Source organism: Lissotriton helveticus, chromosome 5_1, assembly GCF_964261635.1.
Source record: "Lissotriton helveticus chromosome 5_1, aLisHel1.1, whole genome shotgun sequence".
Lineage (NCBI taxonomy): Eukaryota > Metazoa > Chordata > Amphibia > Caudata > Salamandridae > Lissotriton > Lissotriton helveticus.
The window spans coordinates 774,716,657-774,734,721 of NC_136065.1; the positions used below are offsets into that span (position 1 = coordinate 774,716,657).

The 18,065-nt window shown below is 44.3% G+C and overlaps 1 protein-coding gene across 3 annotated transcripts in view; it reads left to right on the forward strand.

Moving 5' to 3' along the window:
- The window catches only part of PSAP (prosaposin), a 237,666-nt gene that overhangs the window by 126,403 nt on the left and 93,198 nt on the right, over positions 1–18,065 (forward strand). For all 3 annotated transcript variants that reach the window (XR_013594790.1, XR_013594791.1, XM_078643248.1), the window contains one exon: positions 10,180–10,363. Coding sequence is in view for 1 of the 3 variants with exons in the window: in XM_078643248.1 (XP_078499374.1) it covers positions 10,180–10,363 (184 nt within the window). In the remaining 2 variants the exon portion in view is untranslated. The remainder of the gene's footprint in view (positions 1–10,179; positions 10,364–18,065) is intronic.

The following is an 18,065-nucleotide window of genomic DNA, read 5'->3' on the forward strand; positions in this document are numbered from 1 at the left end:
TAAGTACAGGGAAGGTGTGGTTCTTTACCCACTTTAGCAACTGCAACACCACCAATGTGGTATACAGACTGCTATGTTGCTGTGGCCTCCAATACATAGGCCTTACTACGAGAAAGATCAAGGTGCGCATTCAGGAACACCTTAGCACGATCAGGGCGGGCAAACTGACTACCAAGTTGGTACAACATTGCCATAAAGAAAAACATGATTTCACATGGACTGTGCTGGAGGTAATAAAAGGGAATCCACAGAATATGGAAACAGCGTTACTCAGTAAGGAAGCTAGATGGATATACAGGGAACGTAGTGACAGTGTAGGCCTGAACGAAATTCTTGAGTGGAATCAAGTGAAATAGACCTCTAAGGGTGAGTTAGCTGAAAAGACCTCCCACCCATTTTTTGGTATGTGCTCCTTGTTGATCAACCTTCAATTGTAAGGGGTGTTGATTCTGCCCAGAAATGCGCCTGGTATGCTCTGTCGTGTATGGACCTGCACGGTAATTAACCACGGTATGGAATGAGAGAGTGGGATACCACCCAGACTTGACAGGGGAAACCTTGCCTCATGACGAATCCATACTTGTCACCCTAGGATTGGTAGTTATAACATCTGAACCACAGCCATTAGGCTAATATATTTGTCCTGGACATTGTTCCTTGACTTGACCGGTTGTAACCATGGTGGAAACATGCTGTAATTGGATATGGATATACACCCCCGCCATGGTCTTAGTCCCCGGTCCAGTTACCTGATGTGTGAGTCCCTGCTTTGGCGCTGTGCGCCTATTGCAAATGCCTGCCGCGGTTGCGGTTTTATCGATTGCCATATAGAGTACCCGGTAATGAGAGAGCGCAACATTCTAGATCATACATTAAAAATTTAAATGTTAAATCTCTCCACTCTAAGATGGCGCCATGAATTGATGTCCTATTCTCAGACGACTACCGTGTGGATTCTTTGGCAAATAGATCATCTACACACATACGCATACAACATGGCGCCGCTACATTTTACACGTATTAACAGCTTGACCGATGGAAGGGTGTAGTTGGTATTAGGGCTACTAATCATAATGCAGTAGACAATGGAGTAAGTCGTTCCGCGCCACCGTTCCAAGATGGCGCCACCGTTCCACACAGGAGCGTCTGTTTGCGCATGCGCGATTCATCATGTGACCGGACTTTGCCGGTAAGCTTTAAAAACGGACGCCGGCAAGAGCGCGGTGTTCCTGGGATGAGAGACGGTCCTGGTTCCATACCGTACGGTGAGGAGTGGGGGACGTTAGACGGATGCATGAAGCTGTATTTATAAACAGGCAGTCACTTTAAGTGACGTCAATACGGAGCGAGTGCTGAAGATATAGAACGATGTGAACCATGTTTGGGTGTTCTGGGCCCCACGCATTGTTAATGGGAACCTTGATATCATTATGTATGTGATGGTGAGAGTTTTTAATCCGCCCGCTCTGCTGTGAAAACGCGCGGTGAGGGTTGCCATGGGCCCCAAGTCCTCAATATTATGACATAAAAAATGATAGAAACTAGCGCTGATGTGCAATTTCGATTTACAAGGGCTGGTGGTTCCATAATATCTTTTTTCATTCCCTATAGATTGAGACCTCAATCGTTTTTAAACGAATCAAAGTGTGATTCGGTCAGCCGGTATGAGCTGCCCATGCTGACCTGGGGTTATTATAATTATAATTGTATAATTATATGATCATACGGATATTTGCAACCATCACTCTAGTGTGGAAACCTATGGATCTATATTGACTACTGGGCATGTCTCTGGTTTTTATTTGTGTCTCAACTCAACAGTGTCCAGAAAGGATGTTCAAAAAAATTGGTGCAGTGACCGAGTGTTGAATACCCTGATGAATCTGCCGAAACTATTGGGGCAGTGAAACATGTCGGTATCAGGTACTGGTAGGCGATATTAAGCTACCAACCTCTTTTTTAACTCATCAGCTCACACTGAAACGAAGAATAAAGTAATTGAGTGGGTGTGGCTGTTTTTATGTCACTCTGTCCGTTATGAGTTAATGTTGTGATACTCTTTATTTTGCACCGTTACACGCATTTCAGTTTGTGTTGTACCCATTTTTTCTTTTTCGGACTGGAATCAACCAATGATGAGAAAGGGGCATTGAGTTGGGAACATCTGCCAACATCCCCGAGGGTTGTTCGCCCGTGAGGTGCCTTCCGTTCCACCACACATTTTTTTCCCTTAAGGTGTGTGCACATGTGGTTAAGTGTGGATACATGTACTGCCAGTAAAGAAGGCAGACATTTGTTGGACATCACCCTGGACACTGTTTGAATTGAGACCTCAGTAATTAATTTTCTTTGGAACAGTAGATTAAGTGGGGACAACTAGACATTAGAGGATCCATACCTCACTGCGATAGATAGCAGGGGGTTACTCCGGTATGTTAATAAAAAATACAACCTGAGTGATGTGTACTCATGTCTTTGAAATGTATTAATCGCCCCAGGTATAGGGATCTTGGTGTTTATTGACTGTTTAGAGTGGAGGGCGATCCCTTATATACCTTTCCATATCCCTCTTGGCTCCTCTTTGCTATTGCCTGCAGACTCAGAACCAGGGGCCACCCTAACCGTGCGACCACCCGAGGGTAAGCTTTTCCGACCACCAAAGACACCCCAGCACCTGGCGCCCCGCGGCCCCCTGTGCCACCCTTTGGGGTACTTACCTGTGCTCCAACATCCCAACTTACCTCTCGAAGTGCTGGTCGCCCCTGGAGAGTTACCGCCCCCAAGCCTGCAGCCTTTGTTCCTTTCTCTAGATCCTCATTGGATAACATTGAGCGCCCGACGGCTCAAAAGCACCCTGCACCCAGCTGCCCGAGTGCCGCTGGCTGTGACCTCTTTGCCCTATCCTACTTCCCCTGAGCAAGTGACCAGGAACCCAGCTCCCAGAGCCGCGTGGCCTGCTCGCCAGCAGCCACCAACTGAAGGCCCCCTTTCCCTCATTGGATAACATTAGGCCTACCTACCTACCTCTGCACCCGGCCGCTGCTGGGACTGAACGAACTGTACTCACCTGACCCTGTGGGACCAGAGTCCATGCTCAGAGCCCTAACTTCACCAACCAAGTATTCACCTGGAAACCGGTAATTCACTTACCTGCCATTGTATTACATTGACCCATTTTGGTCGGAAAACTGAAAATATTCCTATAAAATCAGCCAAAGTCCGAATTCGAAAATACTCACCTGTGATCAGGAGAGAAGCCAGTACAGTACCTTTCAGCCCAGTACTGAATCGCAAAAGTAATCCCTAGCGGGTTTACTAGTAACCTGTATTTTCTCTATAGGAACCCATTGTCTGCTTTTCTATGAAATTTCTATGAAATTCTTTAAGTGTCTACTTTCGAAAACTGCAAATATTTTTTGAAAATCGTACGAAATATTGAAACACAATTACCTACCTGGAGTTAAGCCCCCAGTGCTGGCCCTAGGAGACTAGTACTGGGTTACAAAAGTAACGCAATCTTACTTTTACCTGTAACCTGAATTTCCTCCCATTGAATAACATTGTGAGAATCACCTCAAAGTTTCGAAGTGTGAACTTTTAAAACCGCTTTATATTCAGGAAAAATAATCACTAACTAAAACATTTTTGCTAATCTGGTTTCAGCTTAGACCCCAGGACTGAATCCAAGATCTAGTCCTGGAACTACCAAAGTAATCCATAAAGTAATCAACTGTACTTTCCTATGAAAGCCCATTGAGCTCAATGCTAGTGTTTCAGAACTGTATTGCTTATTAGCTATCCTGTAATTATTGTGTACTAACTTATTGCTCCTCTGCAAAGTATTTACATGAGTACTCTTAACTTGAAAAGTATATTTTTATAACTGTTGGTTCTAAAAATAAAACCACTATCTGAGGATATAACCACAGTTGGCCTGGAGTTCAGTTCTTGAGTGTGAAACCTTTTGCTGACTAGGTGTGGACAACAAATGCTTCACACTGTCCTCTGGTACAGCCTTACTGCTCGACCAAGCTACCACTTTGGAGAGTAAGGTCAGTTCTGACTTTAACCTCTGTTATACCTTTGGGGTTTGTGGACTCTATAACACTGTACTGCCTTATTGTCCTATATATATATATAGCCACTTTCTCACACAGGGGTACTATCATTAGGAAATTTGAAGACCCATTATCCCACGGACTGCTCATCCCCCCTGTAAGTAGTTCTGACATTGCCAAGAGATTTATCATGTGGCAAGCAACTGAGTTGTCCCCTAGTGGGTGCAGATCCCATGGCAATTTCACGTTCTCTACAGAGAATCTAGGGGTTCTTGTAGGGGGCCAGGTCGAGTTCCTGGCTAGTACCCTTTGTATCGAACATTTTTAGAATCGTTGGGACCTTAGTAGAGACTTAAAAGAAGTTACTAAATTACTGACTTTGAGGCCTATCTGTTTGTATGCCATTTAACTTCTAAATAATTTGTGCCGGGGAACTGAACACAGTGCCCCAATAGTTATTTTAAACAATTTAGAAAAAATACAACCAAACAAAAAAAATGTTTTTTTAGCTAAAGACTGTTTTGATTCCTTAGTGCTACATCACCAATGTAGGAAACTTGCTCTTTATATAGTATACCAAAAAAGGTATGCTGTGTAGAGTCCTGTTTTTCCCTTAGGAGTGGACATGGGCTTTCTCTCGCAGTCCCAAGGTGCTTTCTAGGTTGGTATAGTCTAACAGTCTTAGGCTTATCGGAGGAGTTTTACAGCCTGACTAAAAAAATCAGCCTCCTTTCCTCAAACCGCAGCTGTTGCTCGTTTTTAATATTTTTTCAACACACACTCCTACTTTTAGTTTGTAACTGCTTCATAGAAAAATTGTTTTCCATACCTGTGCACATACATTTACTGATTTACTAGAGGTTCGTGTTTGGTAAGATCTCTTCTGCATCATTTGAATTACACTTCTGGATGGTGGAGAAAAATAGCAGTGAACATTTTCAAAATATAAGAAATATCTGCTTCTATCTGAATGGCATTTGGTAGAAAATCATGTTATGTATCTGTAAAAATCTCATCTTGATTTCCTCAATTATAATGAACATTCGTAGAACATTAATAATTTGCTTTTTTTTTCTTTAACTTTAATGGATTTAACACACCCCACTCCAGTTTCCGTAGAGTGGGACTGGTGTCAGTGGTTACCTTTACATACAGAAACGTGTCCATGGAATGCACAACGAGAATCTCCTTAAGGGATTAGTGCAGGAGTGTTTTCACTGTACTCGGTGGGTAAAGCAGAGGTGTGGGTGACAAAGGAAGACCAGAATAATTCATGAACAAAAGCCTGGCGTAAATATAAAGTATCCATTTTACTTGAGTATTTACAAGGGAAAAGAGATTAATCAATTCAAAAAAGAAAAACCGTAGAAAGTGAATATCAACTTGGATTACACCTTTAATTGAACATGGTGGTTTTTTTTTTAACTGGGAGTAGGCAAAACTATTTGTTTAAGTGCGCATATTGGTCACAAACTAGTTATTTTTTTGCATTGGTATATATTTTTTCCCTTGCGGATTGGAATAATGAAATGCTAAAACCTTGCCTGCACTCTGCTACTTGAATCAGAAGATCTTTAGAGTTACAAAAGTGGGCTCTTGATTTTTCTCAATGTGCAAACATTCTAATAGAAGTTTGCCAAGTGTTCTGTCAACTCCCAGATTTATAAAATCCTGCGTGCCTTGGTGTAAAGATTTAAAAACACATGAGTAAAATACATTGTCATTTACAACGTAGTAAGTTTTGCTAATGTGAGACCGATTTCATTGCAAATGCTTGTTCTAAACTTGTCTCCCTCTTACTTGGACATGGGGCAAACCACTGCCACCTGCAAACCCCATTTCTAACGTGCAGCATATCTTGATATTGCGATCTATAGCTCCACTTGGCAGTATCATCTGAACCACCTTGGTAAGGTCCTCTAGGCTCCTCGAATTTTCTATCAAGGCAAGCAAGTCCCAGACAGGGCAGGGCTCTGTTGTATACTTGGGCCACCTTGTAGGTGGAGGCCAAGCTCAACCCTTGCAACCCAACCAGGGTTGTGGACTGGGTAGCTCCCTCCGTGGCCCTGTCTCCCTCTGTGGTCCCCCCCCACCCCCCCTTCTCGGAAGCTTCCCAAAACGCCCTTTTAAAAGGCAGCTGGGAAAGCACTTACAGCTGACTTTTAAAGGGCCTTATGCGGGCAGTAAAGTGTGGACTATGTATGCTCCTGTGGTCATCTGTTTACTGCCAGCCGTGGAAACTGCGAGGCTAGGTCAGCGGGCGCCTGTGAAGGGAGGTCAGGCTGTACTATGAGTACCAGTGTTAGACATTTTTTGCATACCCAGTCAATGAATGATATACACACAGTCCATAAGGAAATCCACACCAATGTAGAAAAATTACTTGCTTTTATATATTTTTAGACACCAATATCTTTGGTTAAGTAATTTTTAGAATAGCAGTTTTGAAGAAAACTGTTAGGTAGCTTACATTGTCTCTAAAGCAGTACTGTTTTCCTATGGGGAAAAGCGCATATACTGCATACGGGTGCTTAACAGCGACTTAAAGCACCAACCTTCTGGAGTTAAGGTAAGTATGGGGCAATTCTATAAGGCAGCACCAATAGGTCACATCAGTAAGATCTGTGGTGTCCGGGTGCAGAGGTTCTTTACGACATTGGGTGCCCTGATGCTTTCATTGGGAAATAGTCCTTTGAAAAAGGCTCTGGCACTGAACGGGCAGTTCGGTTAAACCCACTGGGGGCTCGGTCATTGAGATGCTAGGGCATGTTGGGGACACCGTGTTTTTAGTTGTTGGGTCTATGCTGCAGGAGAAATTGATTGATGGGGTCTTCAGAAAGAGGATAAGTCCAGTCTGAGCAAACCCAAGGTGAGTGTAAGACAAGGTCTCTGGACCTCATTGGCGCCACCCGGTTTGACTCTGGCTGAGAGAGGCAGGGAGGGGCTTTGCCATGGGTGCAGTCGTGCTTTCTGATGTCTGTTTTTTTTTTTTTAATTTCTGGTATCTTCCCAGTTCTTGGGTGTCTGCAGGGTGCAGAGAAGTAGTTCCTCTACGCCACAGGAGATAGTAGTTGCGCCTTGAAGTGCAGGCCATCCTTCCTGGCATTTGAAAGCAGAGCAACTGTAGAAAGTAGTCTCTGGTATAATTGTCAGGGACAGCATGCAGGCCAGCATGGTGGGTGCCAAGTCATTTGCTGCTCCTCCATTCTTGCTCTTCGCTACTCTTCTGTGTACTTCTTGGGTAGCCAGAATCTTCTTTCCTGGTGCCAAAGGATCCTGTAAATACTAGACTTTCAATGTGCTGAAGGTGGTAGCCAATGGGCTACTTACCCTTGAGAGGTCATTACACTCCTGAAATGACCTTCCTGTGGAAAGTAGGCATAACCCTATCCCAGTGTTCCCAATGTTTGTGATGGCAACATTGCTGAATTTGGCGTACATCAGGCAATTCACTCTAGTGAGGTGACTGGCCTGGTAGTGCACCATGCCTCCCTGCATAGCTACTTTCCCACCTGTCCTGGTGCCAAATGGGCCCAGGATAGGGGGCTGGCATTTCCCTCGTATGGGGAAGAAGTGGTCACATATCAAAGGCGTTCACGGCCTTTGAAGCCTCCTGCCTAGATATTCTGATTACATGGCCATCCTGCTTGGAGGTGACAACACCTCCGACCAGAGCAGGCTTTGTTTCTGCCTTAGGAGCATAGGTTTTCACCTGCAGGGGGTCAAACCTGTCTTTGGTGGCAGGCTGGTCTACACCAGTCTGCTAGCACACTAGAGGCTGGTAGGTTTTCAGGGAGCACCTCTAAGGTGACCTCTGGGTGCATGTATTAATCCACCATTTGAATTGGTGGTGAATAAAAGAGGTTTGATACCAAACGCCATAGATTTCAGTTCAACCATCATGTAGCTGGAGAAATTAAAAAAATAAATGTATAACCAGTTTCCGGTACATTCACTTAAAATGGCTTCTGTTCACTTTGATATCTAAGAATTGACTTGGACATCACAGGGAAATATTTGCTCATGCAGTTATGCCCCCAAATGTAGTATAGTGCACCCTGCCTTACGGCTGTAAGGCCTTCTGTGGGAGTATCTAGGAAGCTGGCTCTTTATGATCTACCACCAGGTGGTAATATCATGCAAAGAATCTAGAGATTCCCCCAGAAGTGTACAGTGCTCGATGTAAACCTTAAGTGCTCTGCTCTATTTGTGGTAGTGTGGTCGAGCAACCTCAGGCCTTACACAGGAGTGTAAGACATTTGTTATACACACATTGACTAATGACGTATGACTCAAAGGAGATCCACGCCATTTTTAGAGAAATAAGCTTCTTTCTAATTTTATTTTAAGATACTGATGTTCTGCAAAACAGTAGGTACTTTTTCAGGAAAAATGCTCTACAGTTTGAAAAGTGGATACTTGGTGCAATTTGCAGGCTTTGCAATGCAAACCTATGGGAGGAAAAAAAGTATGCAGTTTTGCAGTTAAATACTCTAATTATAATGTCAGTTTACGGGTTTTAGGGTCAACACCAGGCAAGGTTCAAATCCGCACCAAGAATGCACCACCAGCAGCACAGGGGCGCCCGGGTGCTGATATCGAATTTGGTGTCGGGCACCCAATTGCGACGAGGTCATCTAAAGTTGCTGAGCGAGTGCTTCTTTTGACATGGTTAGCTCCCCACTTTTTGCCTAGAAAATGATGTGGTTTGGATTGTAGTGCGCATGGCCTATGCCTACCAGGTCCCCCGTGCCAGTGCTTCTGCCCTAAAAACATATCTACAGTTGGCACTTCTGCCCACCTGTAAGTCCCTAGTAAGTGGAACCCTGGGTACCTAGGGCCCTGGAGCTGAAGAGGGTCACTGGGGCATGCCCCTGTGAGGTGAAAAACGACAGTTGACATTTCATACTGCCTGGGGTGCCACTCCAGTCAACACTTACTGAAGGTATAGGCAAGTCACCCCTCTTGCAGGCCTTACAGCCCTAAGGTAGGGTGCACTATACCACAGGTGAGCTCATATCTGCATGAGCAGATATGCACCTACAATGTGTAAGAAGTAGCCATAGATTGCGCAGGAAACTAGACTCCTCTAGTTCCCCATTACCATGATGGCTTCCCTGGAGTATTTTGTACCAAACTCCTTGTAACCAATCCCCAATGATGCCAGTGTGAGATTTATTAAAGTGAAAACCTAGCATTCTGACCATTTGTTTGCGTAGCACTTTTCGTCCTAATTGGGAACAATATGCCCAGACTTTGGTCCCTTGCTCGCTGTGCCACTGGATTCAAGCTAGCCTGGCTGATATGGGGTAATACCCATAAGCCAGTCCCAGGTTGCTTATTTTTGCTCCAGGGAGGACCTGGCATGGCAGGTCAGACTGGCCTGTTCCAGTGAGGAAACTGGTGAAGACTGACTTTACATATGGCTGGGTTCAAACTGGGGTGGGGTAGTGAGCAAAAGAACAGTTTACTTAACACAGATCTTTTGACTTGGGTTGAATGTATGATCTGCATTCAGTCCGGAATTTGTTTGCGTAGCACTTTACCTATACTTGGGTGGTGCTTGTTGGCATAGCACACAGGCAGTGTGCCATTTTGATTGTCATTTTTCACGGTACCAAGGCATACAAGCTGCAGTGGCATGGTCTTGGTGAGGGGTCCCTAGGGGGCCCTCTATATTTCCCTTGCCCTAGGTACCGAGGGCACCATTTACTAAGGACTTGCATGGGGCTGCAGTTGCCTATTGTGGTACAGTTTTAGGGAAAGGACACTGGTACCTGTAAAGAAGGAACCCAGTACTCTACAGTAAAAGTTGCGTCAAAAGCCAGGTTAAAAACAGGGTGGGGGTACTGCAACAGAACCCAATGTTTTCACAGGTTAGCACTCTTCACTTTTACACATTTTAATTGTTTGGGTATAGCTAGGTTATCCCAATTCTCTGAAAGTGTATAACATTGATTAATGCTATATAACTCTTAATAGGTTTTACAATACAACACATACGTACAGCTCAGTTCTCAACATCTGTTGGTAATGAGAAATGAACAATTAATCTGTGCTATATTTGAATGTACTTTGCAATGTATGCTGTTAGTAAAAATGTGTTATTTTTTTTATTTAGGAAAATATAGAGCAAGCTTTAGATAAGGTTTGCTCTCTACTTCCTCAAAAATATAGTGATCAGTGCAAAGACCTTGTAGACACATACACTCCAGCTCTCATTGCCCTGTTGATGGAGGAAGCAAACCCAAAGTCTATATGCTGTAGCCTTGGACTTTGCAATAACAGACTAAAGATGCAATATGGTAAGTACTTTACTAGTTTCCCCTGAATAAGTTTGGGATCATTGGTCAAAGTTAATTGCCACTGAAGTCCATGCTTAATGTAGTTGTTCTAGTGGGCAGCTGACGTTGTTGCAGATTGGTGCCACAAACTGTTGCTTAGGTCTTGCTGTCTCAATCACTACTACTGCGTTAACCGATTTATCAATTGATATTCCTTGGTAGTACAGTAAATGCTTTGTTTGTCGTTCATTGCCTTGTGTTTTTATAAAATCATATCTAATTTTTAAGGCTGGTGCTTTTAGTCTAGTAACAAACTATGTTCCTCACTCTGCGTTACTGTGCCCGCCCCCTGCTCGAGCAGACTCTGCATATCACTTAATGCCCGAACCCCGTTCACGCTGTACTGCTGGCGGCTGCCAATACTTATGGTGTTCGTTTGCCATGAAGGATTAAAGGATCAAGCCTCTTGGAGACCGTTTGAGGCTTTGCCTAATTTGGATTGCATTTTTGCCATTGCCCAATGGCCATTCTTGCATATGTGCCTGTGGAGGTGTGCATGCACTGGCAGACGTTTCCCTGTGCCACATGGCGCTGACAACCTATGGCCCTTCACAAATGCATCACACTTCAGGGAACCTAGTGTGCAGTTGAGCAGCAGGGTGTGGGACACTGCGCCCTCTGACCTTGGGTACCAGTCAAATCTCAAGGAATCCCTGAAATTGGTTACTGTCAGAAAAGGGTAGTAGTTTTTGCTGCTTCTTGAAGAAACACTGTTGAATGCAGCGGCTACAGGGTGGAGACGTGGTAGGAGCAGCGGTCCAGGAGAAAGTAGGCACCTAAGGGTTCATACGTTTGCCTTTTGTATGGTTGTAATTTTGTAAAATGTTAGCTTTGCTAGAGAGACTGAGTTCAGATTTCACAGTATTCTTTAGCACCCCTAAAGGATTGTAGATGTTAAAAAAAAAATATAAGAATATGGAAACCATGTCTGTTTCAAAGAGGCCAATTTTAGTTAAAAAGATGCTTCATATGCTTACTGTTGGCTTCTGTTACAGTAGACCAAGCGTGTGAAAAGATGGAAGATTTTGAAATCCCTAAGTGGCACGCTGCCATTATGTTAAACTAGTTTGTCTCGTCATGCAGGTGGCAGAACTAAAGGAAGAAGTGTAATTAACCGAAAGATGGAAGCACCAGGAATGAAGAGCTGCAATCTGTAAGCAGCAAGAGCTGCCCAAAGGGAAATTAAAAAAGCAGATTGTGTAGTCAAGGGCTCTAACTTGGGCAAAGGTGCTCCTATGATAGTGAAAAACCAGAAAATTGCTTCTAGGAAGAAGCTTTTAAAAAGAATGAATCCCGAACAGGCTCCAAATGAGTCGACCAAATCTCAGTGTTTAGAACCAATAAATGCTTCATTAATCTTTATGTGAGAAGGGAGGGAGAAACTAACAAATGGAATCCCTTTGAATAGGTCTAATCTGATGAAGGCTTTACAGGAATTGCCCTTCCCGAAGTTCTCAAGGGATATAAAGCAAATCGCCTTTCAGAAAAGTAAGGGGCAGGGAAGTTACCAAAGTCTGGTTGTAAACTTCATGGAGAATGCGATGTTGGAGCTTACCAAAATAGGTTAACGACTTCCTCTTGGAGAGAAGTTTGAACGACCAATGGTTATAAACCATTCTAATTATTCATGCCAGGTTGAGCGAACAATTGATGAGCTTGCCGATGAGGCTTGATTACCTCACAAGTGGGATATAACCGAATACATTTAGAAATAACTGTCCAGCAAAAAAAATCAAACTAGAAAACCCAATATGCCAAAGCCCAGTCTTTTAAAGGGTTTGGGTTAGGCTAGTTTTGTATGTTTAAACGGTCTCCTTAGAAGGAGCTACCCCAGTTGCACAAATGTCCATAGACTGATCAGAAGTGCCCAATAGCCTACTTTTATACAAGCATGGCTCTTTGAATCGTGAAGCAATTTTTTGGTGTGGGCATCAAGAGGTGTGACCATTGGGCATTAAGAGCCGTACTTTGCTTTGACCTCCTAAAGGCAAACTGTGATCCCTATAGAAACTTATTGTTTGAGGCTGTGTATAGCTCGCAATCTAGTGTTGGGTCCGGATGTTTGCACTTTGTTTTTGTTAGAAGAAGTATTTCCATTCAGGAGGGAGAGGAGTTGGCCTAACTGCTAGGGCGGTCGACGTCCAACCTGGGGAACTGGGTTCGAGTCTCTGCAATGACGCTGAACATCCTGTGATTCTGGGCACATCACTTAATCTCCCCGTGTCTTAACAAAAATGACTGATTCCTCATGTAATGCAACTGGTGCTATGTAAAGTGCTCCAACTCATTTCGGGTCAAGTTCACGCTATATCAAACTCTGTAAAATATAAAAAAAATTCACAGGGTAGGTTTCTCCTCCTTTCGGTGAGAGTGCGCATGGCCCTCGTCTCCATTGTTGAATTGTTTTTTTTTTTTTTTCCACCATCTGGTTCGGATGTGTATTGCTGCGCTCCTGTTCGGCACAGTTTCTCGCACCCTTCGACCCTCCGATATCTATCGCGGTTTCCCATTTTTCGCGTATAGTCTCAACACCACTTTGATCGGAAAACTCGTGGGCGAGTTTGGGTCTACCTACGCCGACAGCATCAGCAGTTGATGGAACAGACTCCTTTTAAGCTACGCCCCGGGTGTCTTGCTAAGTTGGCATGCACTGACTTGCACGAAGTGTGCAACCTCTGCCTGTCCCCAGCACACTAGAGACTGCGACATGTTCGGATTGTTTCGATTGTTAACTACTTTTAAAAAGTGCGCTAGTCCCGATGTGGAGGATGCGTTAAAGATTGTATAAATCAGCTCACTGAAATGCAATGGTAGGTCAGTATTTAATAAAGCATGCACCTCTGTGCGGGTGTTAGCTACGTGAAGGACAAATGTTTCACGAGCAGATGTCAGGGCAACTTCTTTTTGGGACAATGGAGCTTATTCGACTCCTCTTATTGAACTCTGCTTTCAAGGTCTGAATCCTCGGCCAGATGGAAACATCCAAGTTCCCATGCATGGGTGGATATAACATTCTTACAGCAAACCACACGTTCACTGACTGTAACGACATAAGCAATGCCTCTTATTAACCCACAGCAATCTTCATTATTTAAAAGTAAATAACTGCCGTTTGCGAGTAATGTGAATGTGGGGATGATAGTGGGCACGGGTGTACCTTTCAAAACACAGGCTAAATTAGGCTGTTCTTGATTACAAGAGCCGTGTAATTGAATGTCTACACATTAATGAGTGATCTGGTGTTTCGGTGCACTCCACCTTTCATTTCACAGACCAGATAAGCATGTGGTCTGTGAAATGGTAGAATTCAAAAACATATGATTCAGGATGAGACATGCACGGTGCAAAGCCTCAGTGCCTTGTACCTGCCAACTTTTAGAACCCCAAACAGATTTAAGGTCAACTGTTTCCTTCCACAACTCGTAGCCTCCAACAGCTAACTGGTCTAGAAAGGACATCGAGTACAATAACTTAGTATCAGTAGGTCTAACCTTGGACATGGACTGTTCAGTCATTTTAAAATAAAATGAAGCGGGATTGGACTGATTAGTCAGTAAAATAAGTGTACTTTTTCAAAAAGGTACTATAACTGCCTCGCAAAGGAGCTGGGCAATGCTCCCACTGTGTATAATTTACAGTACTCCTCCTGGAGTTAGTTTTATGTAGGTAGTGGTTACCAAAATGTTGGAAACAAAATAAATCCACCTAATTAGCAGATTCTAAATATAAATCTTCAGCATCAAAGGCAGCATAATATTTCAAATCAGAAAACAATGCCTCTACGGCCTGAACATCCCAATCAGAACGTATGTTTTGTTTATCTACATCCCCCATGTTAACTCTAAGCACATTAGGGATATTTATAGCCTCAGTGGGGCCATGGATTTGAAATTTAACAGCATCCCATACTATCCCATCCAGGACCTGCCAAGCAGTGATAACAAAAGCCAAGTCTCTCCAATCTGTGGGCAGAATGTGACGAGGAATGGGGTGCCAATGTTCCATTTAGATGTTGAATGCATGTTCTCTTTGACAGTGTCCATTGACGATTCGGAAAAAATTAAATACAAAACCAATTGACATAAAAAGGTAAATTGAAAAAAGCACCAGCCAAATATATGTCCAAGGGAATCAAAAAATGTTTTTTAAATAAACTTGTATAGACTGCAATACGTGAGGGCTTTCCTGATTGTGAAACAGTGTCAAACGAAAATCTGGATTCCGTGGCCAAACGAGTTTGTGAATCAGGCCTCTAAGTCAGTTGAGAAAGTGTAGTCAGTTTCATCAAGTTGAGTACCAGGCAATTTACACAAAGGACTAGAAATTGTAGGCATCTCGATTGCCACCTCCGGTTCAGGATTCGTAGCAGTGGCCAATACAGAATTTCTCACCATCGAAGGACAGGAGACTGCCGGTGTCCTACTAAGAAGAATCTGCCACTCTGTGTATCTTGACATTGTCAATGGAGATATACCGGTGTTCGAGGCATATGAGCTGCAGATTTTACACTTAGCAATAGATTGCCACCTGGTGTTGGGCTCGGATGATTGCAGGTTGTTGTCTTCTTGGAAGAAGTCTTTGTAGTCACGAGATAGGTGACTCCTCCCTTGGACAATACTGCGCATGGTTATCGACTCCATCCTTAGATTGGTTTTTCCGCCACTGGGTTCGGATGAAAGTTTTCCGCTCCGGCTAGAAAAGACACTTTTCGACATTTTCGAAGCAAACTTTATAGAACCACCTTTCGACATCACAACTACATCCCGGTGCGTCGACGCGGGCCGTTGGGCCTATCGGCACCAAACGGCCTACACCTCATGGACAGAACTCCATTCAAGAGATGCCCGGTATGTCGAGCAAAATTCCCTCATAGCGACCATCATGAGGTTTGCAACCTCTGTCTTTAGCCAGAACACGACGAGTCGACCTGCACAGCCTATGCCTCCTTCCGATCGAAAAAGACCATTCGGGATCGGAGGGCCTGTCTACACGAGATGAGGATCAGCACCAGCACTGGAGGCCATCTTTGAGGAGGAGATCGTCGAAGACGTCTCAGAGGACGAGAACCCACTCGACGATATCTCCGAAGACAAGGCTCTACTCGTCGCCGAGGAAGACTCGCCTGATCTCCAGATCATATCGGGAGCAGAGGACTCTGACGATTCCATTCCATCTCGTCAACCCATGAGTACCTCTGCCCCTGCACAACAGACACTGCCCAAACCAAAGGCAACGGTCAGCACTCCGCCCATGGGACCCAGTCGAGACCGAAATTTACCCTCCGACGCCCCGCCTTCCGGCTCGGCTCCGAGGAAAAAGACTACGCCTTCCGGTGCCTCGGCACCGAAAAAAACCATGTGCCAATTCCACCTCCTCCATTGGCACCAAAACATCCTTAGACACCGAAGGACTCTTCGGCACCAAAGCTAACACGCCCTTCGGCGCCAAAAGACTCTTCAGCACCTAAACAGACATCAGTGCCGAAAGCCAAAACAGTAACAGACCCGAAAGCTTCGACTCCAAAACCATCCGGTTCCAAAAACAAAGACTGGAAGATTGACTCCGGCGCCGCAGGCCCAACAAAACCTGTCTCTACGCCGAAATCTTCCACAACGGTACCAAAGACCACAAGGCCTGATCCAGACAAGCCTAAACAACCTTCAGCACCGAGGAAATTGCCACAGGACTCAATCACTCCTCCTAAGGCAAAAAACACTAAAGAACCACTATCGGCACCCAAGAAATCGGCGCCGAAGAGGATTATACAAGAGGAAGAACTGTTTAGACCAGATCCAAAGCAGAAAAAGGTCTATATCAATTCAAAAACTGGACATGTGAAAGCAATTCCACACAGACCAGCAGACACCACTTCCAACTGTGGTTCCTGCCAAAAAGGATTGTGCAACTTCTCCAATGCACCCTTCCTCTCCTTCACCTTCTTCCTCTCCTATCACTCCATATATTGAGCCTATAACTTCTCCTGCTCCTGCTCAATCTCCTGCATCATCACACCACACTGATGAAGAGTATGACTTAGGTGGGGGGATGATGTACCAGAGACACATACATACCCTTTAGATGAGGATGTCAACCCAGAATATCCCAAAGACGATGATGCATATAATTTCCAACCAAATAATGCACCAGACATCCCTGACCCTCAATACTACCCAACAAAACCTTCCCCTCTAGAGGATAGTATTGGGTTTAATCATCTATTAAACAGAGTTGCACTTTACCACGGAGTTCCAATGCACTCTGATGCCATTGAGGATTTCTTATTAGACACTTTTGGGCAGTCACAAAGATCTACTCAAATACTACCTATGATCAAAGGGGTCATTAAACATGCTCCAGAGATTTTTAAAGATCCAGTAAGGTGTAGGGTACTAAATCCCAGAATAGAGAAAGTATAGACCAGCACCAGCTGATCCAGTCTACATTAAGGGACATCTACCATTGGACTCTTTAGTAGTGTCAAATGCACGTAAAAGAGCCAATTCCCAGACTTCTCGTGACACCCCCCCCCCCCCCCGACAAAGAATCCAAAATCACTGATGCGTCAGGGAAACTGATTGCTGCACAAGCAAAAAACATATGGCGCATAGCAAACACACACGCCTTACTCATGTTACAATAGGGCTCACTACGACCAACTAGAAAAGTTAATGGAACATCTACCAGATCAATACAAAGATCAGGCAGCAGAGCTCTTACAGGAAGGCAAATTAATCTCTAATGCCTCAATTAAATGCGCACTAGATGTAGCTGACACAGCATCCAGGGCAGTTAACACCAGTGTTATCCTCAGGCGTCATGCGTGGTTTCGCATTTCTGGTTTCAAACCAGAGGTACAAACTACCATCCTGAACCAGCCCTTCAATTGGTTTTGATTGTTCGGGCCAGGGGTAGATAATACACTAGAAAAAAATGAAAGGACAGACACTGATAAGTCTATGGGTGCATTACAATCTACCCAGACGTTGCTCCTCTTATAGAGGAGGCTCCAAGCAGACGGCGCAGATAACACATCTTTTTAAAACACATACACAAACCCCCTCTAATAAGGGTTACTTTAGAGGAGGGTACAGAGGCAACAACAATAAGGGAAGAGGTAGAGGTAATGACAACCGCTCCTCTTCCACTCCCAAACAGTGACTTCCCTCTGCCTCCCCTACAGCATTCCACTCCTGTAGGGGGCAGATTATCACAGTTCCTACCTGTCTGGAATTCCATCACAACAGACAAGTGGGTAAGACAAATTATCCAACATGGCTACTGCCTAGAACTCACAGCAACCCCCCCCAAACATACCACCCAGGCAGCGTCCAATGTCCACAGAACACAACACTGCTTCAACGGGAAGGTCTAGCACTTCTACAAAAAGATGCTATCCAAAAGGTCCCCTTACAGGAACAAGGAACAGGAGTCTACTCCCTGTATTTCCTAATACCCAAAAAGGACGGGACATTAAGACGATCCTCGACCTCAGACCCCTAAACCACTACATTCAATCACATCATTTTCACATGATCACTTTACAACAAGTACTCCCATTACTACAACAGGGAGACTTTCTGACAACACTAGACCTAAAGGACGCCTATTTTCAGATTCCTATACATCCTGAGCACAGGAAGTATCTAAGATTGGTCATACAAGA